The sequence below is a fragment of the Larimichthys crocea genome, chromosome XVI, assembly GCF_000972845.2.
Source record: "Larimichthys crocea isolate SSNF chromosome XVI, L_crocea_2.0, whole genome shotgun sequence".
In the NCBI taxonomy this organism is placed as follows: domain Eukaryota; kingdom Metazoa; phylum Chordata; class Actinopteri; family Sciaenidae; genus Larimichthys; species Larimichthys crocea.
Genome location: NC_040026.1, coordinates 15,385,440 through 15,409,939, shown reverse-complemented (window position 1 = coordinate 15,409,939; position 24,500 = coordinate 15,385,440). Strand labels below are relative to the sequence as shown.

Sequence of the window (24,500 nt, the reverse complement as noted above, 5' to 3'; positions counted from 1 at the left end):
TTTTGTTAAATGGACAATAAGATTTGTATTTTACACTTTGATTTAACTATAACAAGGTCCCAGTTCATTTTATTTCATTCACTTGTGTTCAGATGTATTATTTCCTTGATTCTTCTGCTGCAGACATCCAGTGTTTCACAGTGAAGCCCATCCTAGACCTGCCTGCCAAGTTCCAAAACAAACCCGTCTCTGAACAAATAGTGAGGTAAGCAGGATACCCCGACTCCGCACACATTCATTTCCGTACAATTACAGAGTGTGTTACTCAAAGTCACACAGCATGCATTTCAATCCAGCGAGCCCAATTTACTTCCCCCAGTCACTCGAGAACAATTCAGAGCGCTCGTGATGACATGCAAAAAGGCACATTAGCATTTTTTTAAGAGTGCGGCGTGTTGAGGACCGCTGTGGTGAAAGTGATTAAATGTTGATGGAAATGTGTGTCTGCGCAGAACAAACAGCGGTTGACCTTCTTGTCGTTCTCGTGGATATAAACTTGCATCCGCCATCTGCTATTAGTCACTGTGCCAAGTACAATATTGTTTCTCTGACATCATTAATACCTTTGTGTCACGCACTGGGGCCACGGTAAACAGAAGGGCCCCTACGCTCCCACTTTTTTGCCCGATCTGTACGCCAGCCAACACCCGCTGCATCACTCAGCTGTGCAAATTCACTTTGATATGCCACCCACCGCATCAATGGACATAATTAAAAGAAGACATTTACTTGGAAAACCTTTAGGCAAATATACCTGCGCACTGATCTTATCGCAAGCCTGCACCATTGGTCACATCCCCATGCAGCAGCCTGTTTGCTTGTTTGCAAACTGTGTCTGATTGGAATTTGTAACTCTGTTAATAGCCTAGATTAGACAGCCGTGTTTAGAGAGAGGTAGAGGACTGTTCCACGCCAACTGTCTGCCCGTCTTTCTTTCTCTGCCAACTCCATCCTCTCTGTTTCCTTCTCCAGCTCTCGCCGTGCTTTTCCCAGGTTCTCTCTCTCTCTCTCTCTCTCTCTGTTCCCATCTCTCTGTTTTCTCTCATTTATTCTCTCACTCAGTGCAAAAGATCAACGGTGCATAACAATGAGTCTGAGCTGTTTGAGCCGAAGGGGTCACAAGCAGCAAGCAGAGCACATACACCCCTTGTGACCTTGCTTTGTCCAGACCATGCTACTGCATCATCTCCAGCCCGCCAGCTAATGACATGTAAAAGGCTTAATTGGGGTAGAGCAGATGACCTAAAGCCGCTTTATTAATCTGTTTATTAGATCAGGAGTGCGGAGGCACCGTTATTTTTAGGTTAATGCCTCGCTTTCTCAGCTAATTTGGCAACGGGTCTTATCGTGTTCAAATCGTGCGTCGCCCTTTGTGACCAAACGCGTCTGAATGTCTGTATAATATAAATGGCTCGAGCACCAGTAGACCTTGTGTTTCTGTCCATTCTGAGTGTCACAACAGTTTTTTGCGTTTATTAGCCAAACATTAACAATCCCTTAGTAGAAACAATTCAAAAGTTGCAGCATCCCATTTGTGCACACTTATTGCTGCTGCTACAAACATAAAAGGGCAGTGGTTCTGGAACGGCACTGATTCTTTTCATATTTTATTCATAATTGTTTGCTAATAAAGGCAAACCATATGGCATGGTTTTAGGAATGGGAAATTCAATATGCTGTATGAGGATAATAGATCTGTATTCATTTCCCCAGGAGAGTGTGAGTGCATTTCTTTCAGCAAGAGAGATAAGAGGATGGAAAAAGAGCAAGTGATGTGTCTGTGTGTGAAAGTATGTATGTGCCCAGACAGCTGCTCCCACAGCCACACCATCATTTTCCTAGTGTGAAAAGTCTATTAACCCGATCTGGCAAAGTTCACCCGTTAGTCATGTGCCTCCGTCACATATGTTGCAGCTTCTCTACATGTCTGACACGTCGGTCACTTCAGGCTCTGCCGATAAGGCACGCGACCCAAAAGTGTATTTATTTATCATGTAGATGAGGCCACACCTGAAGCAGCTAGTCAAAACCAACATGCTAAATGTCGCGGTTCCTGGCAGAGCTACCCCCGAGGGGGATCTGTCCTGTGTTTGACCTGGAGCAAAGCAATCAACCTTTGAATCAAAGTGTAGTTTTAATTTACTCAGCTGCTGATTTTCTCCCTCCCCAGCTTCTATACAGTTAATGAAGTCCATAAATTCCAGTACTCCAAGCCAGTGAGGAAGGGAGAAAAGGACCCCGACAACGAGTTTGCGGTAATTGCTGTCTTTTGTTCTCCCACTTTGACTTGATTTTTATTTTCAGGGTTTTTATTTATCATTTGTTAAAACAGTAAATCATGACTGTAATTTTCTTCCTCTCATGAATAAAAACATACATGACATTTTCACGTATGCATACATTTTAAGGGCTTAACGGGAAGTTTAAGAGATACGAGTACCAGTCTGCAAATAGCCTACCACCTACTTTTGTTTGCTAAAGTTGCTGAATTTGAATCAGTTATGGTTGGAGAGATAATGGTATTTATATCCCACGTTTCAGTTTTGACAAATGATACCTAGAATAGGTAAACATATATTACATCATCTTCTTTTCTCTCAAAGGTTTTTTGTTTTTCTCTCTCGTTCTCTCTCTCTCCCTCACACACACACACACACACACTCACAGATAAACAATAGGCACAGGAAGTGGTGACTCAGCTCCACTAACGGGGCAAAAAATTGCACATTTGCAACATAATGTACTGAGAAGGGTAAATTACAGGAGGTAGAATAATGATCAAATGGTTTGTCATTTTTCTCTGAGGGTGAAATTCAGAAAAGCTGAAAAGGAGCTTTTTGTTTTTTATATATATGCTGTTTTGATCACGATTCTGTTTGTTTGTCTCAGTGTTGCTGCGTCTTTTTTTGTAATTTATTAAGGGTTGCTGCTGGATTATTGTTTGACGTTTATGTTCCACAGATATTTCTAGGTTTTTCTTCCCAGCAGGGTAAATCAATAGCACAGCAGAGCTCTCATTTACATAGGAAGAAGATTTTTAAACCAAGGACGAGGGATACAGAGGGGTTTATTTTTATGTTTATGTTTCGGATGCCAGCGAGAAGATCCAGACTAAATAAAATTGTTGACAGTGATCCAAATCCGGTTGCCTAGTGCAACTATTACTGTCAAGCCCTGTTTTTTAGTACATCTAATGAATTATGTTTTGTGCACGCTTAATACCCAGGTTGCAAATGACAAGTGTGACAAATTAAACCTATTCACTATTCCCTCTGTCTGTTTACTGTGCTATCACTTCAGCAGAACAGGATGATGTATTTAACTCATCCCAGACTTACTCTTTTATGTGACAGACTGAGTTCTCTCTCCGTCCTGACAGACATGATAGATACCCAGACATACTGTATGTGTCAAACCTATTAAACACGTCAATATACACACATCTCTGTGGTTTTCCACCCCTCCAACATGAGCAGTAAATATGCTTTAAAGCTTACTCTCAGTTCAAACTCTTTCCTTCTGACACGTCAATAAAAAAAAGGTTTAAATGTTAAAGCCTCTTGCAAAGCTGTTCATCATCTCCTGTGTTGTGTGTTTTTCTTCTTAAGATTTTAAGTCATCATTTGAGCTCCGTGATGCATTAACCCATATTTTATCTTGTTTGGGCTGTCTGTAAGTTTTCTTCCCACCGGCCCACCATCAATTGTCTTTGATTGAACAGCCGTTACATCATCTTACCCTCTTTCCCTCAAACTTGTTTCAGTGTGGTTTGCCACAAAAGCAGCAGCACATCTATGTTTGTCTCTGTTGTCAAGTCAAGTTAATTTTGTTAATCTTGGCCATTTTCTCGACAGAACATGTGGATCGAGAGGACCACGTACGCCACAGCCTACAAACTTCCTGGCATCCTGCGCTGGTTTGAAGTCAAGTCAGTCTCCACAGTGAGTATGAAGGGCCTGCGTGCCGGGCGGGCCTGCTAATCAGATGAGGATCTGCAGCCTTGCTCAGAGGCAATCAATATGATTTGTCCACTTAAGCTGTATAGACAGCTGCGTGGACGCAAGGCGTGCCACTCCCCAGACTAACGACAGGGCACGTTCTATCTCTGCCAGAGGGCCCACATTGATTCACCAAGCACTCCGTAAAGCCTGTTTCCAGTGAAAATAGCTGCACAGCACAAATACAACTAGAGGAGAGTTCAGAACTCACTCGCTGTTGATTTTCTTGTAATAGAATTACCTGGATTGCTGCATTGAACCCCCGTTGATAAGAGGATGGTCTGACTGCAACAAACTTTAGTGTCTACTGAGCACTTTTCCCCTCCATCACACTGAAATCACAATTTAAATTTCCGTGTTTTAGTTCTGCCGTTTTGACTAATTAAAATGCCGATCCCCGTTTTGAATGTCTTCTATTGCAAGAGGATTCTGGAGGAAAGAGTACAGTAATCTAAGTCGGAGTCCAAAAGCAGGTTGCAGTATCGCTTATAACCAAAACACCTGTCTCATCCTTTTTAATGTGTCATTAATTTGTCCCAAAACAAATGCACTGCTTACGGTAATTAACCCGTGTAAGTAATCCGCAATCAATTACTCTTCATTTGTCGCTTTGATTAGTCACTTTCAAGTCTGTGCTGGTGCAAGCTTCACAAAGGGGCACTTCTCCTCGTCTCCTCAGACGTTTGGTCTACTCGCTTTGCATTCATAGCCGCAAAAAAAAAATAAAAATAGCACCACAAGACACCCACACGTCCAGACAGTTTGGGCATTTAGCTACATCCGTAAGCACAGTGATTTCACTACAAAGACTTGATCCGGCACCAAACTCTCGAGTCCACATATTGAAGTATTATTCTCCTCCGCCACACTAATTCAAAGCCGAGGCCTCTTCCTTCAGGCTGGGTTGGAACATACTGTCAGGAGCAGCTTGCCCTCCAGATGAGCCAGGGAGAGGCTAGGTCCCCAAGGTCAGACTCTCTATTTAAAGCTTAATGGCTGGGCTGAGATTCACCAAGCTAAAGCCGTCCATCTGACAATGCTTTTTACCAAGCTGGCCCGAGACATACCGACACAGATTGGAGGTTTTTTTTTTTCTCTGGCACAACATCTTTGTGTTTTGTGTTGTTTTTATTTGTTTTTGTTTGTTTGTTTGTCGGCTGCGCTCTCAGTCTGACATTTACTCAACAATCCACTTGTGTATTCTTCCTAGCAAGCTGTGGGGAGGTGATTTTTTTTTTTTCATCTCAATTAAATTGCCCACTCGTAGAGTTACAAAGGCTCAGTTGGAATTTCCTTTCAAGCAGTCGTGGAATTAATGACAGCCATTCCAAGTATTTTATTCATTTTTGTCTCAGGATTGGCAATCGGGTTTTGTTGACACGGGAATTGAAATTCCCCCACACCAACGCGCTATCCATCTTCATTTGACGCTCGCAGGTTCATGTATGTGCGCATTCAAAAATGATTCATTGCTCCTCTATCATACGTGATTTATGTGTGTAGTTAAGGCCGTCTTCTAATAAACTTTCCCCAGTCACCGAACACAAAATGTTACCGTTTGATTGTTGGGATGACGGAGACAGTGGGTGATGTATGTGTATACAGATATATTGGAAACAGGTGAATAAATGCTGAGAATATCTGATGACGCCTTCACTTAACTGTGCCGCACAGGAGGAGATCAGTCCACTGGAGAACGCCATGGAAACGATGCAGCTGACCAATGAGAAGATAAGCAGCATGGTGCAGAGGCATCTCAACGATCCCAACCTTCCCATCAATCCTCTTTCCATGCTGCTGAATGGGATTGTGGACCCAGCTGTCATGGGAGGTTTTACCAACTATGAGAAGGTAGTCACCATGAAACCGTGTATACCTTTATGTCCGCATCACAATCTTTAACTCTCTAGCTCTACATTTATCTGAGTGGTGTAGTTACAGTTTGCTTTTAAGGTTTAGATTTTAAATAAAAAATGTAAAAAAATACAACTCATTGCCAAAGATTAAACCAATGGCTCTTAACCTCTTTGGTCTGTGAGCCTCTTTTAATGTTCCAGATATCTGAGTTAATGTCAGATTCACTAAATTTCCCCTTGAAGCCTCTCACATGATTTCAAATAACTGTTCAAGCCTCAAAGTCAAATAAAAAACTATTCAGATTCTTAATCAAAGCTTTTTTTTTTTCTTTTTTTTTTTTTTTCTGATTTTCTCATTAATCATCTCGTGACCTTGGACGTATCGGGTGGCCCTTTAATGCGGCCTGACCCCCGGGTTGCAGAATAAGTGCTTTGACTTTGATGCTTAAGTACATGTATGTGATAGTACTTCTGTACCTTAAGTAAGATTTTAAATTCCTGGCTTTCACTTGTAGTGGAGATATTTTCTTTCTTATTCTTTTACTGAAGGATCTGAATACTATTATACCACTGCCTAAAGGAATAGTTTAACATTTTGGGAAATACTTTTTTTTTTTTGTTAGATGAGAAGATCAGCACCACTCTCATGTCTGTCCAATAAAGACCCAAGAGACGGTTAGCTTAGCATAAAAACTGGAAAACTAGGAGAAACAGCAAGCCTACTTTTTTTTTTTTTTTTTAAACAAAGGCCTTACATAACATACTGGAGTCTTGTCACAGCGAGGTTGCCAGGTAATTTAACTTGTCGTTTTTATACTTTGGTTGCTGTAAAGATTAAACAAATGAGACAAAATGTTTTCATCTCTTTGATTAAAACATTTGGAGCGACTCCCTTTGGACGGAGCCAGGCTGGCCGTTTCCATTCTCTATGCTAAGATAAGCTGGTCCAGCTTCATATCAACATACATCTTCTTAAAAAAAAGTTTTTTAATGTCAAACTATCGCTTTGATGCAAGAAGGAAGAAGATCTATTTTATATTCCTGAATTTATCATAATCATAATCTCATGCATATTTGAAGTCCTGTAAGATCTCATCAGCTTTAATATTTTTTTCGCCACTACACTTGTGACTAGTCACTCACATCATCTTAGGTGTCTTTCATCTGTTTTTGTTTGCAGTGCCTGAAGTCTTTTTTTTGTCTTTTGAAAGACTCAACTCAATATTCCCTGTATTTTGTTTTTCATCACACTTCTGGTCCTCTCTGTGGTTTTGCGAGCTGCACACTCTATTTTCTGTAACACAATACAACTCATGTGTGGAGAGAAACTGATTTTACCTTGTGTTTGAAGAAATATATATATAGAAAAACAGATAGCCTGTTGGTTGCCCAGCATATATCACAACCTGGAATAGATTCATATTAGTCTGGTGAAGCAGTGTAGTATGAGTCAGAGGAGGAGCAACGTGAATTCTTTGCCCTCGGGTCACTCCTTCATCTCTGTGAAATAGTGCAGGTAGTGGAAGGGAGACGAATGTCTTGACTACATTTTTCTCATCTTAACAGCCCCTCCCGATGCGTTCCCGTTGACTCATTAGTTTTTTTACTTCCCCATTTCTCTCTTCTTTTTTTTTATAGATATCACAAATGTCTCCACATTCCATATTGTTGCTTCCATATTTTCCTCTCGTAACACTAAAAACAGTATCTTTTCTCCCTCTTCTCCAGGCCTTCTTCAACGATAAGTACATGCAGGAGCACCCAGAGGACCTTGAGAAGATAGAGAAACTGAAGGACCTTATTGCCTGGCAGGTGAGAATGAAGTTCAGAGTGCATGTGATCGTGTAAAAACATCATACTGTAGTTTGTAAAGCGCCAAAGAAGTTCAGGTACAAGGAAAAGTGTCATGAAGCCCTTATGACAGCACTACCCATAGCTCCCACACATGGTGGTTACCGAGGTGCTGTGTTGAGAGACAAAACTCCTGCCATAGCACGCTTGCTTACAGGCCAGGGACCTGTATATGCGACTGGATATATATAATTATACTCCATGGTATTTCTTTTGACATGAAGTCATAGCCTACCAGCTGCCAAAAGTACTGAGCATGATTAGATGGTATGGAGGAGCAGGAGAGGAATGAAAATGTGCATTCATATCCTTAATTGAACTTTCTTAATTTGCATGAATTAGCTTTGGGTTACTCACTTAGCCTTTCAGGTGCTGGCCTTATATGTTAGTTGCAATGCTTTCAGTTATTAGAGTTAAGGATTTTATTAATGGAATCAGATATTTGGGGAGCCATGCTCCATCCCATAAGGGCCCTGTAAGACACAAGGCAGTGTGGTTTCACATTTAATCGTCCTCCACATAGATCAGTGGGTTTCAAACTTCTTCTTGAATGCCCTACTTTTGGAAGCTCAGAAAGGTTTGCAACCCCTCCCTACCCCGCATTTTCTGTCACTCATTAACAATGATACAGGGAGTAACTCATAAAAAAGGATTCAAGTTGAATTTTTGTGAAATGAAGGTCAACAGGAGACAGGATTTTTTACTACTTAAGACATATTCATCCTATTTGATATCATTCAATATTTCCGCAGGTCATCCAGGAACTAGTGTGCCCGACACAAAGAACCTCTCATAAACCCAGTGAAAAGTTTGAAAGTTGAAGGATACTTGTTCTGTTCTGTATATTGTGGCAAATACACTGAAAATATAATCTAATTTCTAGAACTTGGCACCGCCAAAAGAGTCCAATAACGGTAAGCTCCTCCGGAGTAATGTCTAGGTTCAGGGTTACTGTGCATGTGTGAAAGGGACTTGCGTGAAGTGAGCAAGGTAAATGTGTTAAAGAGTTCAGTGGAGATAATAGCGAGGGAGAATGCTGAAGCAAACATTCTGAAGTTAGGCGAGATGAAGAGACAGTGAGAGATGAGCGCCGGCGGTTTTGCGAGCTCTGCACACTCATTGAGCCTGAGGGAAGTGCACACACAGCAGACAAGAAGTGCACACACACGTTGTTGAAATGCATCACAACACATGCATATCTGTAGCTCATTTGTGGCTCATCTTTGATTTATAAACTGCTGGCTATCTTAGCTTTCTAGGGGAATAACAAAAAAACGTCTTTTGGGGATTTGAGAAAGCTGCACTGTAGTTTTTGTTTTGCTCCTACTCTAACTCTCTTTAGCTCTGAACTGAGGGTCACTTTAATACTCGGGAAGTCATGCTTTCCTGCCTTACGGTTCACCCAGGAATTGAGCACAGATACAAGAAGTTTCTCTGCCTGCTTCCTATCACTAGTTGTGAGGAAAAAGGGGAACTTAATTGAATTTTTCAGTAGCTGTTCCCCTCTCCGTTGTTGTAAAATAGGTCAACTTTGTGCTCTGCATCTCGAGTGGAACTCCTCCGAATTTGAAAAGTTTGAATTTTTTTTTTTGTATTTCTGAAAGCTTTGTCTTTACAAGGCGAGATGATTCATACAGGAATATGCCTCCATGTCTTACCGGCATCTTATTTGGTTCTCAAGCTTGATGTCATTCATGATGCTGTCTACATAGATATTAGAAGTAAAACAGTTTTTTCTAATTACTATTTCCCATATTAGTTGTTACTCTAGTTCTAGTTAGGGGAACATCGGATGTTACTGACTCAAGTAGAAGTTGACAAAGCATGCAAGGGTATTATATAAATAAGCATGTTGCAACTTCATCACTCTTGGAAAGAAGCGAGTATCACAATTACTTTACATCTGACGAGTTTGGAGTGCGCAACTAGATTTTTAGATATTTTAGATTTTTAACACCTATCAGTTATTTTTATATCCGTCTCGAAACAAAGGCACTGAACAATAATGCCTGTAAGAGTACCTTCATTTTCAAAGCCTTGTGCTGCTTCCAATGTTTCAGCATCAGTTTGAGATTTCAGCCGACCTAAAATAGTATTAGAAATCACACTGCAGTTTTGAAATGATCCTCCACCCACAATCCACAGTACTAATTAGCAGGAGCTCTCTTGCACACCCCAGTCATAGCCTGCACCAGATAAATGAGTTGCACTATCTTGGCAGCTGTGTCGGGTTGAAAATGTCCTTCTCATCACGCTAACTAAGACTTTGAGATCACAGTGGTTATGCATCTTCCACAAGCACAAAAAAAGACATGACTGAAGCTGTCTGCCGTGATCGTCGCAGCGACGTGTCATAGAGAAAGCACAAATATGTTGGGTTTTTTTTTTTAAAGAGATGACAGAGGCAGAGTTGTTGATTTTGAAACGGTGTCAGCTGTCTCCTTGCCAGAGACAGCATGCCTGTTTATCTCGCATGTTGAATCTGTCTAAATGAGACAAATGAAGGCGAGCCTGCTCCAGTGAACAAACTAAACGGTTCGAAATAAGCCAGTGTGCGCTGTTATTCTGAAATACCCATTGTCCTCGTCTAGTAATTAGAGAGGAAATGAGCAAGTGGAAATCAGGAAATTAGGTATTGTAAAAAGCTCCCTGGCAAATACAAAGTAGGTGTTTTCTGTGATGTTTCTGGTTATAATTGGCAAACGCTCGAGACCGATGCCTAAATTAGTACCTAAAACCTGCAGCATGAGCTACTCTATTAAAAGCCGTTAAGGGTAGCTGGGTGATTAATAAATTGAATCACAGACCTAAGAGGGTCGTTTTCACTAGTGCGTCAACAGCATGTTGGCGTGAATATAAGCAGAATGTCTCAGTGACAATTCAGTTTTCTCCATGGTGTGCTTTCATCAAGTTTTCTGCTTGTGCTTTCGGTCCTTTCATCTCACATATAGTACAGTCTGTCTGCTTACTAGTCCGTCTGACTCACCACTGGCCGCGCACATCTCTGAGACCTTTGTAAACCTTCATGAAAGGTCTTAATATGTCATCACAGCCTTAATAGCAGGGATCTCAAAGGCAGCGTGGCTGTCCCAGCACCCCGGGGTGTGGCTCAGAAGTCTGCTCACTGTGCATTAGAAGGGGTGGAGGGGGGGATAGAGTGACAGGGTTCAGCTAAGAACACTGGGCTCTGATATTAAACCGCAATTCCATTTCTTTCATACTTCATGTCAGCCGATAACGCTGCCGTTCGCCTTTTTTTACAAACGGGATCGAAGCTTCATTTGTAATCACTGCGTGCTCACAAAGTGTGTAGCTTGAAAAGTTGAATATTTAGTTCAAAAGCTGTTTGCATGAAAATATGATGGGTAAATGTTTGTTTACATGAGGAAACATCAAGCCTGCAGAGCAAATAGTGTAGTGATGAGATTGTAGAACATCCAGTCCTATTCTTTATTTTTTTTAATTCGGTGCTTTGTTCTTAAACGCTGTCTAGTTTGCTCCCGATTTACAACAAACTTTCCTGATGCGGTGCCCCAATTATTTTTGACACATTTAAAGCTGCAGGAAATTATTTTTACCCACCAGGGGACACAGGAGCTCATAGAAACCTAAGTTGGTAGCGGTTTACCAAGTGTTCGTGACTAATCTGTTTGTGCCTTAACACCAATTGACAGATGCTGTCACCATTGAGCATCTGTCCATACATATTGAATCATTGGCTGGTTGAGTCGATGGCACAGAAAGATCCCTCCATCCATTTTCTGTAACCGCTTTATCTTTATCAGTGCAGGGGACACCCTGGACAAGTCGCTGGTTCACCGTCCTTCCGCCTGGTATAGAAAGATATCTCTATCTCTTTATGCGTTGCATGTTGAGCTCTATTAAACAGCTCATTTACTTTGGCACTCGTGTACCGAGAAGATCGCATTAGCGCACACTCGGCTTGTCTGATCTTGTTTGCTAGCTGCGTACGAATGTAGAAGTGGTTGGTTAGAGTGGTGATGCTCAACCTCTGGTAAGTGTTTCTCATTACCAGGTAAGAAAGCCCCTAAATGTCTCCATGGCAATGTGCTCCTTGGCATTTTTCATTTACTGTATCTCTCTATAGATTCCCTCTTTATCGCCGGCACTGCGACTGCTCCTTGTGGTATGCAGCTGTCATTCTTTCTAAGATGACTGCTCGCTTTCCCATCTCACACATAAATGTCTATGTAGTACTCCAACTTTTCAGCTTTTCTCTCCTATGAAAATAAGAAATTTGACATATTTTCCAGTCCAGTACAACATGCCAATAGAATGCAGTCTATACAGCGTGTGCTATGTTTTTACAGTATGTATTGTTAGACTTTGTAAGCCAACCTTTAGAGTGAAGTCCCTGCTGGAGTTTTCTGAATACATCCCCGGGTCTCCAGTGTCTAATTATCTAATATTAACATCAGCCTCACATGAGGTAATACCTCTAAATGATACCCCAAATCATAAACCCACTGCCTCTCACAGGCTGCTGGAGAGGAATTAAAAGTTTTTTGTTGTTTTTTTAAAGTTGGTACATGTAATTAAACTACTGAACGTTTGTGTGTGTGTGTGTGTGTTAGCAACCTTGAGTGTCTTCCACAATAAGCTTATCTGTGTGCAGCCACCAAGCAGAATTCTGTTGCCATGCCGCCACTCAGTCGCACTCAATCATCCTAAGGTCTATAAAAAGATGTGGGTATCCTGGGAGACGTGAATCTTGCCTCAGCTTTCACTCTCGCTGCTTTTTCCTCCCCGTTTCTGTCTTTTTCGTCTCACAACACTCCGTCCCTCCGACTCCTCTCCCTTCTCCCCCCCTGTCTCTTACTCCTAACCTTCCCCCGCCTCTTTTTCCTCTTTCCTTCACCTTTTTTCTCTCTCTCAGCCTCCTTCCCTCCTCTCCTGTCTCCTCCAAGAGGTCCCGGCGGTGATGATGAAGGTGCTCAATATCAGGGGAAATCCTCGCAGGGTGTCTGTTGCCTTCGCTCATTTATCTTCCTGTGTCAGAGCTTTGGTTTTGTGGAGCAAAGCACAGTAACTAACATTCAGCGAGTGAAATACCCTCGATTTTTTTAGACAATGATCTCACAGTGTCTCTTTTCAAGCTGATCTGCACGCGGCGCTTCTCCTGTTCTGTTATGCCGTTTAATGTCTTGCATGTGGCCGAGAACATGAGGTTGTCAGATTGCATTAATCAGCAACCCTCACAGATGCGTGTTTCTGCATTAGTATTTAGCCCACCACGTGTTCAAATGCGTGTAAATAAAACATGCACTGTTTGAGATTATTACAAAAGATTGCATCAGAGCAGTGAATTGGTGGTTGCGTGCCAGTTAGGTGAAGCCGGTTCTTGCGGTAGCCTCCTGTGGAGGGGCAGCTTGCCCTCAGAGAAAAGCAAGAAAGGCAAGCAGTCTCCAGGGAACCAGAGGTTAGCGCACACACCGCCTTCTCTTTACTGGCCCACCTATGCCAGATACTTCACACACTTCTCTGTACTTCTCTGAGCAGATTCTTTGTTCCTTTCGCTCAAGGCTTATGTGAGTTTGTGAGCCGTAAAAGCTACTGTACTTAAGATGAGGCACAAGATGCACTCTGCAGGGTAGTCCTTGTTTTTCAGATGTGCAAATGCACCACTCTGACTGCTGAGGTCGGTTAATACAAACGCTCTAATGCGGTTTATTTATTTTTTTTGGTTTTTACTTATTCATAAGCTTAAAAGCTGCTTTCCTTTCACCTTTTAACAGTATTTCTCAGCAGTGAGACATTCAGGTAATAGCAGACCTTTTCTTTCCCATGGCAACTGTAAAAATATTCCCCGACTGTTACATCTTCGCTGGGTTCTTGGTGAGGTATTGTGCAACTCTTTTACTGCCTTAACTACCGCCAAAGACGGAAGTGCAGCGCTGAAACACCAGGTTCTGAAACCTGATAAACTTATAACCTGTGATTTCAACCAGGAGAGAAGAGAAGAAAAAAAAATCACTCGGATGCTGACTCCCCGAGGGATGACGCTCCCTCCTCTCGCCAGATTTAGTCAGCAGAGCTTGCTGACACTGACTGTGGCGCTGGGGTTTCCTAATTACTAGTTTTCAGCAGTTTCACTCTCTCGCTCTCTCTGTCTCCCCCCTCTCTCCCTCTATCTGAGCTGCCTCTGTTATGTGTTTAGATTTTGCTATTCACCAGCTGCCTTACAGTGCGAGAGGCATTCCAGCAGCGTGCTGGAAAAGGTGCACTGCGTCTTTGTTTGCGTCAGAGGTGGAGAAGAAAACATCCATCACACGCGGCACATGCCTATACATGTATCCTGTCGATGCGTTCTCGTTGCCTTGCTTAATATACCTATGTTATGATGTGTTGATGCTGGCGGTGGGAGGCAGAGGGAGGGAGTGTCATGGCAACAGCCTTCTCTAATATGGTCTGCTTCCACCTGGGTAAGGTTGCAGGGATGTTTCCTTTTTCGTGGACACACACCGATGTACATTCACTTATTGTGCTGAGCGTGCACAGCCAAAGGGGCCAGAGGTCGCGTGAGTTAAATTGGATGTATGGGTAGTGCATCTCATCTCTCCGGGCTATGTCGGATGAAGGTTTCTCACACTTCTGTTCCCCCCCGCCAGATCCCGAACCTCGCCGAAGGTGTTCGCATCCACGGAGAGAAGGTCACAGAGGCGCTGAGGCCTTTCCACGACCGCTTGGAGGCCTGCTTCAAGCAACTGCGGGAGAAAGTGGAGAAACAGTATGGTGCAAAGTCCCTGGTAAGAGGTTTTTGCCTGTTTCTGACCTTTTCAGTTGCATGAAAAAGGGCTCTATAGCTCAGTGTGGTCAGTAATAGAATCCGCAGCCTTTTCTTTTATGTCTTCAGTTGTATTTGACTTAAAGGAAATTAATATGTATGTTAGTGTTCTACTTCAGAAATCCATTATGTAGGAATCTGGTCTTGCTGTTCCTTTGTTTGCCCAGCTATGCTTGTAGCTTCCACACATATTTCTTCTTTTTCATTTTGCATTTGACAGATGCAACTGCTTATACAAGATGACACAAGCCACAGAAAAACTTATATCCTTCCGAATATTTTCTGAGAAGAGTTAAAGGCCTTGTTTGCCTTGTCTGCTTTAAAGTTACATGAAACCAGCAAGGTGCATCTGTAGGAATACATGTGATGTGTTGTAAAGAAACATTTAAAACACTCATTCAAAATCCAGACACCAGGACGGTATTGATTGAATTGAATGCAAATAAAATCAACACACAAACATGGTGTAAAGGTAACTGAGGCGAGCTGCCAAACAGTTTTAAAACGCAGTGTCTGAATCAGCTCGTAAAGATTGACGAAAACAAAGTTCAAGAAAAGAAACATCATTTACCGATAGTTACCAGCATTCTTTTACAGTATGTCCTCCAAATGCACTTTGTACATGTACTGTATGTCAGCCAGGCTTTTACTTTAAGCTGAAGTCAGCTCATGTGTCAGTGGGATGCTGCTCCCCATCTCTCTCATCCTTTACAGCCTTAATTGTTGCTTGGCCAAGCTTTTCCCTCAATCTAGCCTGAGGTAAAGGGGCCCTGGCTCAATTTAAAGGGAGAGGGTGGTGACCTTTCAAATGAGAGAAAAGCCATCACTTTTTCAGGGCGTGATAATAAGGTCATCCTATCAGATGTGTGATGGCCCCTTTCTTCGCTTGAAAAGACTCTTTAAATGCAGAAAGGTTCATTGTTAGAGCTGCTGTGACCAAGATTTTCCTTCCCGGAGGTTCTTTTTACAGAAGTACAGAAATTAACAGTATCACCAGAGTTCTTTTTTTTTTCCTTTTCCTCTAACTTCATGTTCAATTATGTCGCTCTGATTGGAGCTCCATTGGATGATGACTTAATACTTCAATACTGAGCACGACCTTCACCCTTACAGTTTCTCAGTCAATCACACCACAGTGTGGCACGAATATCTCCTAGTGTCTCTCAAGACAGTTCAAGAGTGGCGAGAACATTATATAATTTTCCAGTTGGCAGTTTACAACTGGAAAAGGGTACTGCCTCTATATAGACATAGTATAAAACACTACTAACTAGCTATCTGGAAGATTGAACCTATTTAATGTAAAAGATCTGAAAGCTTTGCCCAGGGACAGAGAAGTGATCTCAGGAAATATATCATAAAAGAAAATATCCTTCTAACAATACATCCTTTGTATATTCAAGTATAAATCGACCGGCACTGCACGGTGTCATTAATAGCCACTGCAATTGTGAAAAGCTGCTGAAGCCGAAGAAATGTAGCGAGATTTAAGTGCTTTTCTCTGACCTCTAGATGCTCAAAAAAATGGAACTGCATTCAATTTTTTTATTTGTAAGATCTGTTATTTTATGTTAGTATTTTTTTTTAAATATGTGTCTTTATGGCAAATTTTACCCAGACCAGATTGAAATATCTCAACAAATACTGAATAGATTTTCCACAAAATGTCTTACAGAACAATTAATCAACTATTGGATTGATTGCTGCACAGAAATGTGTGCGTCCTCCTCATTATGCATTGTATTTGGCCCCTGGCTTTCCATCTAGCACTATGTTAATATCTTGAATACTTTGGTTTCTATGTAAAATACCTGCAAAATGAATGACATGCAGTTTTACTAGCAAATGCAAGCACTATCAGCATGTGAGCATGATATAAAAGAGATATTAAGGCCATGTTTACTAAAATGACATCCATCATTTTACACTGCCTATACCTCATCAGGTTCATGAGTTGAAGAATTTCTTTTCTCCATTACCTGGCGAAGATGTCGACACACGTCAAATCCAACCATCCTTCTCTTTGTTTCTACCGTCAATAAATAAAGCATATGAGAGAATGTGCGCCGTGTGACACTAATTGCCTCAAACAAGAATAAAAGAATACACAGATCAAGTCAAAGCAGTCATGGCTTTTCAAGTGTATTCATTCTGTACGTTTCTTTCAGCCGTCAGCAGACGAAAGGCGGGGGCCTCGTCCTCACTCCATGGTGCGCTCCTTCACCATGCCCTCCTCCCAAAGGCCGCTGTCAGTGGCTTCAGTCACCTCCATCTCCTCTGACAACTCCCCCTCCAGGCCTGGATCAGATGGGTAACACCTGGTTTAGTCTTCTTCGGGTTTTTTTGTTATCCCAGTTAAAAAAAAGATTATTTTGGATCACTGTCTGATGTTCTCAGAGGCCTCATATTTAACGTAGTACATCGATTCTGTTTTCATTTCAAACCTAAGAGGATTTCTGAGGATGTGTTTATGCAATTAAAAATAAATAACTACGCTTTTTCACTGAGTTCACAGATCCATAGAAATTTAATTCTGAAAATGTTATTTCAGTTATTCCCATTTAACTAGACTCCAAATGAGAAAACACACAGCAGTGGTGTCAGAATACCTCAGCATCTTCTCCAGTATGAGTCAGCATATTATATAATATTCAAGGTTTATTGAAACCTGTATTGAATTCAAATAGAAAATCAGTCCTGCATCCCAAGACGGTAAAAAATTGATAACTCTACCTCAGACAAAGAAGGAGATGCACACGGTTTGATTGGACCGTCGTCATATTCTCTTTGTTTCAGTTTCGCCCTGGAGCCTCTCCTGCCAAAGAAGCTGCACACCAAGTCTCAGGACAAGCTGGACCGGGATGAGCCCGAGAAGGAGCGCAAGGAGAAAAAGAAGGAGAAGAGGAACAGCAAGCACCAGGAGATCTTTGACAAAGAGATGAAGACCACAGAGATCCCACTGCAGCCTACTGAAGCTGTCATACTGTCAGAGACGGTACTGATCATCTATGTTTTACTCTCTCTTTCCTCTTCTGCCTCCTCCAGTAAACCTACACCCTTCTTTTCCTTTCCTGTTTTACTGTAACCGTTGCACTCCTGGGCAATCCTCTATTCTGCTCTTCTTTACTTTTCTCTTGTGTACTCTATCCTGCACAAGTTCATTGAAGATTTTCTGTGGATGTTTATGTTTTCACAAAATGTTAAATGGCAGGCACTGCAGTGCGTTTCAAGCTTGGTGCTCTCCCTCAGGCGTCATCCTGAAAATCCGTCTTCTTTGTGTTATTACTGACGCATTGAGAGGGGGAGAAAAATTCACTGTTTCTTGTTGATTTTTGGATATTCAAGTTTTTTTGAATTAGGAAAGGTGAACACTACCATGCCTGCAGAGAAACTCAAAATCTAATGAGTGGATGAAATTTGCTGAGTGCTCCTAGGTCAACTTGTTAAATTTGTACACCAGAATAACGAAGTAGAAAATTATATTTAAATAAAAGTGGAAGTTGAATTTAGTGTTTTGTTATTGTTAGTTTAGTTTATTAGATTTAGCAAAAAAAAAGCAAAATCGTAAATATGTTCTGTCAAACACATTAATATTATGGTTTGCAATTAGCACTGCATCTACAGCGGGGTCTTTACGCTTTTCACTTGGATTTTATATCCTTCTCCTCTTCACATCACACGGTTCACACTTCTATCCCCTTCCCTGTTCTCATTGCACGTCTTTATCATCCCCTTCTCTCTCGGCTGTGCTCATGTCCCTCTTTACCACCGTTACAGCAGTGAGGGTATCACTGTGTTCTGCATGCCCAGTGGGAATGCTCCCTGGCTAACGACGTTAAGATAAGGGTAGAAATGGGATCCAAAAGAGGCCCTTGGGAGTGGTGGTGCCGTCTGGCTTGGTGATAGGAGCCTTCTTGCCTTAGGGGGGTAGACCACCTAGGGCTCTCCAAGCAGTTGTAGGATATAATAGTTTTAGCTGAAGTTATCTGAAACAGGTAAATTAAGAAAATAGCTCCAATACAAATGTCAGTTTTGTGTTTTAGTGTTCTGCAAAAGAAAAAAAGACATCTCTGATTGAAGTGTGTTCTTGTTTTCAGTGTCTCCCTCGTGGCTCACTGTTTGAGTTTGGCCAATTACAAAGTTGTTTGTTAATGTAGCCTACAGTGTGGTGGAGTAGCCCCGAGGACATATCTTTTCATATTCAAATTTCAGCCATAATAAAGCTGGGAGAAGGCAGTCTTCCATGCGATGATTTGTAACCACAAATAAGATATTGCAACCCAATGAGCACATTTATCCAAATGGTTTCTCCGTCAGGAATTCAAATGGCTGACTTAATATGCTTGTGGATACACGCGCGACAGTCCCAACGGAGATGTGAAACTAATTTTCTCTTTTAAATGATCCTTTATTGATCTTCTGCTGTATGTCATCATGGACTCGGCTCATTTGCCACACAGTCGATTTTATTTCCTGTTTGTTTTTATTGACCTGTTGTGTAATTTAGATTGTTTTACTTTGAGCGCTCCGTAATGACTCGGCCTCTAATATCGTCTACTTCTTTTCTTTGTTTGCTCATCACTCAGATCAGCCCCCTGAGGCCCCAGAGACCAAGGAGTCAAGTTCTCCAAATTGGTGGAGACCGACGTCTCTCTGTGTCCCCTGGACCACCTTCGTCTTCCTCCAACTCCACCTCCTCGCCAGGACCCCCACCCATCACGCCAAGGAGTAAACTCTCCTTCAGCCTGCACACTGTTTCCAGTAAGAGCTCATTCTCTCTCCTAAACACACGCTCAGTCGTTAAATTGGAGCGTCCACAGCCTCAGCCTCCATCTTGCGTCACTGTTACCACATGCTGCTGCACATGTGACGATGCTCAGTTTGATCTAAAGCACGGCGCTGTGTGCGTCATCTTAGCTACACTTTAAATGGCCATCCGAATCATGGCTGTCAGCGCCACACACGTACCTCTAAATTTAACTCTTTGTCCCTGAGCTGGCAGGATCCCGCGTAATGGGCTCGATGTGTGGATGCTCATTAGCAGGAAAAGAGAGTCGACTGTTACTGCTTCGACGTTCTTCAAATTCACATGATTTTCAGACTCAAAAGGAAACGTTTTACATGAGAGACACTGTGCTGCAATTTATTACTCGACATTATCAGTTTCATTCGAGTGTCTAAGTCACAAGGTTCCTGTATGACTATCTGGATTTTTTTTTCTTTGTTGGTAGCAACACAAAAAAAGCACTCCACTGATTCGGTGTTCTATAAAGTCAGGGGACTTGCCAGAGACACACGTTTTTTAAAATCAATGCAACAAATGCCAGGGTAGCCTTTTAGCTGATTATACGAGTCAAACTTCAGTACTTCACTTCCCATAGAAACTCTAGTAGCATAGCAACTAATAACATCTTTTTTTTAATAATCCTCCCTGACTGCTAAGTCTTACAACCACTGACAATATAAGGAATGGACAGCACATGACGTGACGTCAGCTGTAGGTTTCTGAAGCGTCGTTTTGAAGCTCAAAATATGTTTGCCGCCTCACAGCTAATCTGAAATCAGCATCATCACCGTCATCAGTGGTCCTGAGGCGGGCTGAATGAAGCCTGGGTGCTCAAAGAAGTTATACCTGTCAATGAAAGTGGATACACTGCTAATTATGCATAACTTTAAGCCTTAATATAATTTAAACAGGTGTTTTATATAAGAATTCAGACTCAGTACAGTTGTCATGAATGAGGAATTTAGCTATAGAGACCAAAACTGTTTTTGTACCAGGCTGTAAACATGTTTATTTGTATTGTGAAGTTTCCTCAAGTGGCCGTTTGAGGAACTGCAGTGTCACTTCACAGCAACACAGGTGGCTGCAACAGGCTTTACTTTATAATTTTTCACTTAACCTTAACCCTCCATTACTATTATTCTCAAATGATTTATTTAATCATTAAATGTTTATGAAGAGTTCATACTTGACCTTGACAAAAAGATTCACTTATTAGATTTTTCGAGCCACAGAAATCATTGTACAACTGAGGAGTACTCTTCATGACACTACTGAACTGATCATGATGCTTAAAAGTGTGTGTGTAAGTGTGTTGGAATTTTGTTCTTAAGTGTAATATGTGCTTTTTCTTAACGGTGTCTTAATGAATCCACCACAATATGGCATGTGATCTATTTTTGTGTCCCCGGCTGTGTTGTTTAAGAACCGCCCGTGTTAAGTGTGATGATGAGCGTGAGCTGATGAGTGCCCTCTCACACAGATCTGGAGCTGAACGGCATGGGCTGCTCTGACAAAGGTGAAATCCCTCCTCCGCTGCCTGTGAAAGGCAGCACGGCTGATTATGGCAACCTGCTAGATAATCAAGACTTGACGAGTCCCTCGACGCCTCCACCACCCCCGCCACATCAAAGGGTAGGTGTTTTAATTAGAGCTGAGAGGAGCTCCTTAATGATGCATGGCACTCATAATGAAACAAGAGGCCGCTACACGCACTTGACATTCAGGTCAGCCCTCCTCCACCATCCCCAACTCCTTTACATCCCGTGCTAATGTGAGCATGTTCATGCCTGCATGTGCATGTTTTCACACTCACATTTATGCCTGTGCTGCATTCTTGTGTCATTTTTAGTAATGCAGATCACAGAAGAGTGTAGGCATCAGTCAGCAGCTAGCAAGGGCCTACACCCGCCTGTCCACCCCGCTGTTATTTATGCTCGCCGCACCCCCACCCACACCCTAGCTGGCTCGGCGCTCAGACGTGATTGATTGGATGATTACTTTACCTCTCACATCCATCAGGAGCTCTCCCGCTGTTAATCAGCGGCTCGTCTCTCCACACTCGCCGACATCGACGCTAGCCATCCTCTCGCCGCGACTCTCCGTTAACTAATCTTATTTATCCACTGTCACGGCCCGTGGACAGGTAGTAAACCGGAGCCTCTGCACACAGTGTGGCAGCAGGCTGACAGTAGTGTAACGAGAGCAGATGTTCTGAGTGACAGCCACGTTTCATTTACAGTCCTTGATGGAGGCAGAACTGAGGTAGGTCATTGACGAGCATTGCAATGTTCCTGCTGACTATCGTGAACACGACACTTAAGAAGGACAGTAGAGCTTTAACATTCCAGATGTAAATTTCAGAATTTAAATTTGATGATTTTTAGATATGTCAGAATCTTCATTCTCCTTCTAAAAGATCACGTGATTATTTAAAATCCTCAATCTGCTCTTTTTTTTAATCTTTTCCACATAAATACGAATAAACGTAAAAGTAACAATGTAGTTTAACTCCTGGATTAAAAAAAGTGCAATTTTCCACATGCTCTCCTGTGGTTTTTGCAAATATTCTTGCTAAGTTATACGAAAAAAAGTCACTGTCACTGTCAGTACAGTTGTCATGAATGTCAAATTAGCTCCAGCAACAGAGGTTGCCACTTGGTTGCAGCAGGATCCGTCAATCCAATAGATGCGGGGCGACAAATTCTTGCTCTAGTCTGCAGACTGATTGGTTGAAGTTCAATGTGTAGTCTGAAAGTTTAAGGCACTACTAGTCTCCTAATCTGACATAGTGACCAGACTGAAATGTTGCGTGATCCTGGCGTGAGAGCCTGTATGAAAAGACAATTAATTTGTGAGCGATTGCAGCTTTAATTCCTGGATTTTTGAGTTCAAGTGGGAAAATGGCAACTTCAAGGTTAACGTTTGTGTCACGTCTGCTTGCAGCATCTTCCACCTCCTCTGCCCAGCAAGACCCCTCCTCCACCTCCTCCCAAGACCACCAGGAAACAGGCCTCCATCGATTCAGGAATTGTACAGTGAACAAAGACGCTGAGAGTAGGACCAAACAACACACTGACAACACAACAAAAACAACGTCAACAGTAACCACCAATCCCCCCTCCCCCTGAGCACCACCAACCCTTTAAAAAAAAAAAGGCGGTTGTTTTTTACCCACACATTCCTCGCTCCCTGTCCCAGCTTGACAAGATGAATACCTCACTGCAACCCGCCCCTTCTTATCATGTTTTTATTTTTTTAGTATTTTTTTTAACTTTCATGTTTTGCCTTCAGTTTGACGATGACGCAGTCTGCAACAGGGGAGCATGTTGCACATGATGAGTAGTCACTGAATTTGTAGATGCTGTCTCTACCATGCCACTTCAAGACTTCATCAGGACATTCAGACAGATAAGCTTGGACCAACAGCTTTCCAATACTGACGCACTCTCAAAAGTATATGAGAGCACATTAGAACAATTCCTCTTTTTATTCATATTCCCACTATGTACAGAGGTTTGTATATATGATTTTATTTTATTTCAGGTTTTTTTTTTTTTTTTTTTTATGTGATTTGATCATGACTCTTTTTGTATTAACGTATCATTAGTTTAAGTGGCATTTATATGAAACAAAAAAAAAGGGCTTGTAGGTTTTGAATTGACAGGGACTTTACAGAGTTTGGTATGTGAGAATCTATCATGGATCTTTTAAATTTTGGAGTGCACATACAACTAACTCCTATCGCATTATCATTGTTCAGACCTTGTCCTAGATTGCTGTAACCTTGGATTTCAATAATATTGACTGTTCCCAATTCACTACTGACATGACTTCTGAATAAACTTTCAAATGTATGTATTTTTAAAGAAAAGAAAAAAGACAGTCTGCCTCATTATTTTGGTCTAGATGCTGAATATAGATGCATTCCCTCTCTTCTACTGGTAACAGAGCTTTCAGCCCGCTTGATTGACAGCCATCACGACAGCCACTTCATTGTCACCACACCGGCGTTTTGTACGGGGATGTGTTACGCCACAGAATGACTTCTGTGAAGGCTAATGCAGTCAGATTTACATAATGTGTCCGCTGACAAAGCGTCCATTTCTCTCTTCCAGTGCTGTGCATCGGGAATGTGGCTCGTATTGAAAGGATAGTTTAGAAACGTAGATGAGCCACTAAACCACAGATGCCAGCTTTGTCCTGCTCCATGTTATCTTAAATTCACTTCTTATAGAAGATACTGAAGGTCACACTTCTTCTGTTCTGTTCAAAACTTTCACACTGCTGCAGCGTAACAACAACACATCATGTGAATCGTTTTTTTTTTTATTGTTTTGAGCCCCGTGGGATACACAAGCTTCCAAGTTTTTTCTCAGCCTTTTATGCTTGAATGGTTTAATGTCTTGTGACTCCAAATAAATGATTGGAGTTTGAATCCTTAAGTAAGTGTATACTTATCAGCAGCTTTACATTGATTTACATTTTTAATTAGTTTAAGAATAGTTGCATTAGTTTACTACATGGTTTACACTGTGAGATGTTTTAGATCAGCCAGTGTTCAGACATCTTTAGTATGTTCAAATAGTCTACTTTGCTTATGAAGTTTCCTAACTGAGTGAAATGGCCCGGAAGTATTAACGTAGCCGTGCAGAGCCAAGCTGTTCGAATTCTCTAAATGTCAAGGAAAGGAGCTTCAGTGCTTCCTTTCTTAAATCCTTTAGCAGAGGAAACACCGGGCCATCCTTTACCAAAGGAAAGGAGATAATGCCGTCCCACAAATCCTTCCGGCAGCAACAAAAAAAACAACAACACACCATTCAGTCATTCACAACCAGACATTTAAAAAAAACATGAATTTATTTAAAAAGTGACCACAGCTGAGCATATGAGTCTGTACAAACATGATGATGTGATAGAAAAACTTTGATCATGGAGTCTTACCTTTGATTATTAATCATGCATCTTTTGCCATAACTTGCTAACATGTTTATATGAGTGGACAGGAGCGTGAGCGACCATTCTCAGCGTAACGAACACTTCATTTTACTTCTGTGACAACATTCCTTTATTATTTTAATTCTGATAATGAGGTCGTATTTTTTTGCCGGGTTGTCCACGTTTATATCTAAAGAACACACGGGGGAGAAGTATCTGAGATGCACACTTTGTAGTCTATCTTCTGAACTTTGTAGTTTTGCCACAGA

At 41.7% G+C, this 24,500-nt stretch overlaps 1 protein-coding gene across 2 annotated transcripts in view; it reads left to right on the top strand.

The window, feature by feature from the left end:
- Positions 1-23,174, top strand: part of dock1 (dedicator of cytokinesis 1) — a 178,517-nt gene extending 155,343 nt beyond the window's left edge. For both annotated transcript variants that reach the window (XM_027289642.1, XM_027289643.1), the window contains exons 42-52: positions 124-205; positions 2,171-2,255; positions 3,855-3,941; positions 5,673-5,849; positions 7,583-7,666; positions 14,335-14,472; positions 16,679-16,821; positions 17,307-17,505; positions 19,097-19,271; positions 20,777-20,928; positions 22,240-23,174. In XM_027289642.1, the coding sequence (XP_027145443.1) occupies positions 124-205; positions 2,171-2,255; positions 3,855-3,941; positions 5,673-5,849; positions 7,583-7,666; positions 14,335-14,472; positions 16,679-16,821; positions 17,307-17,505; positions 19,097-19,271; positions 20,777-20,928; positions 22,240-22,335 (1,418 nt within the window). In that variant the 3' untranslated portion in view covers positions 22,336-23,174. The remainder of the gene's footprint in view (positions 1-123; positions 206-2,170; positions 2,256-3,854; positions 3,942-5,672; positions 5,850-7,582; positions 7,667-14,334; positions 14,473-16,678; positions 16,822-17,306; positions 17,506-19,096; positions 19,272-20,776; positions 20,929-22,239) is intronic.
- Positions 23,175-24,500: the final 1,326 nt, after the last annotated feature.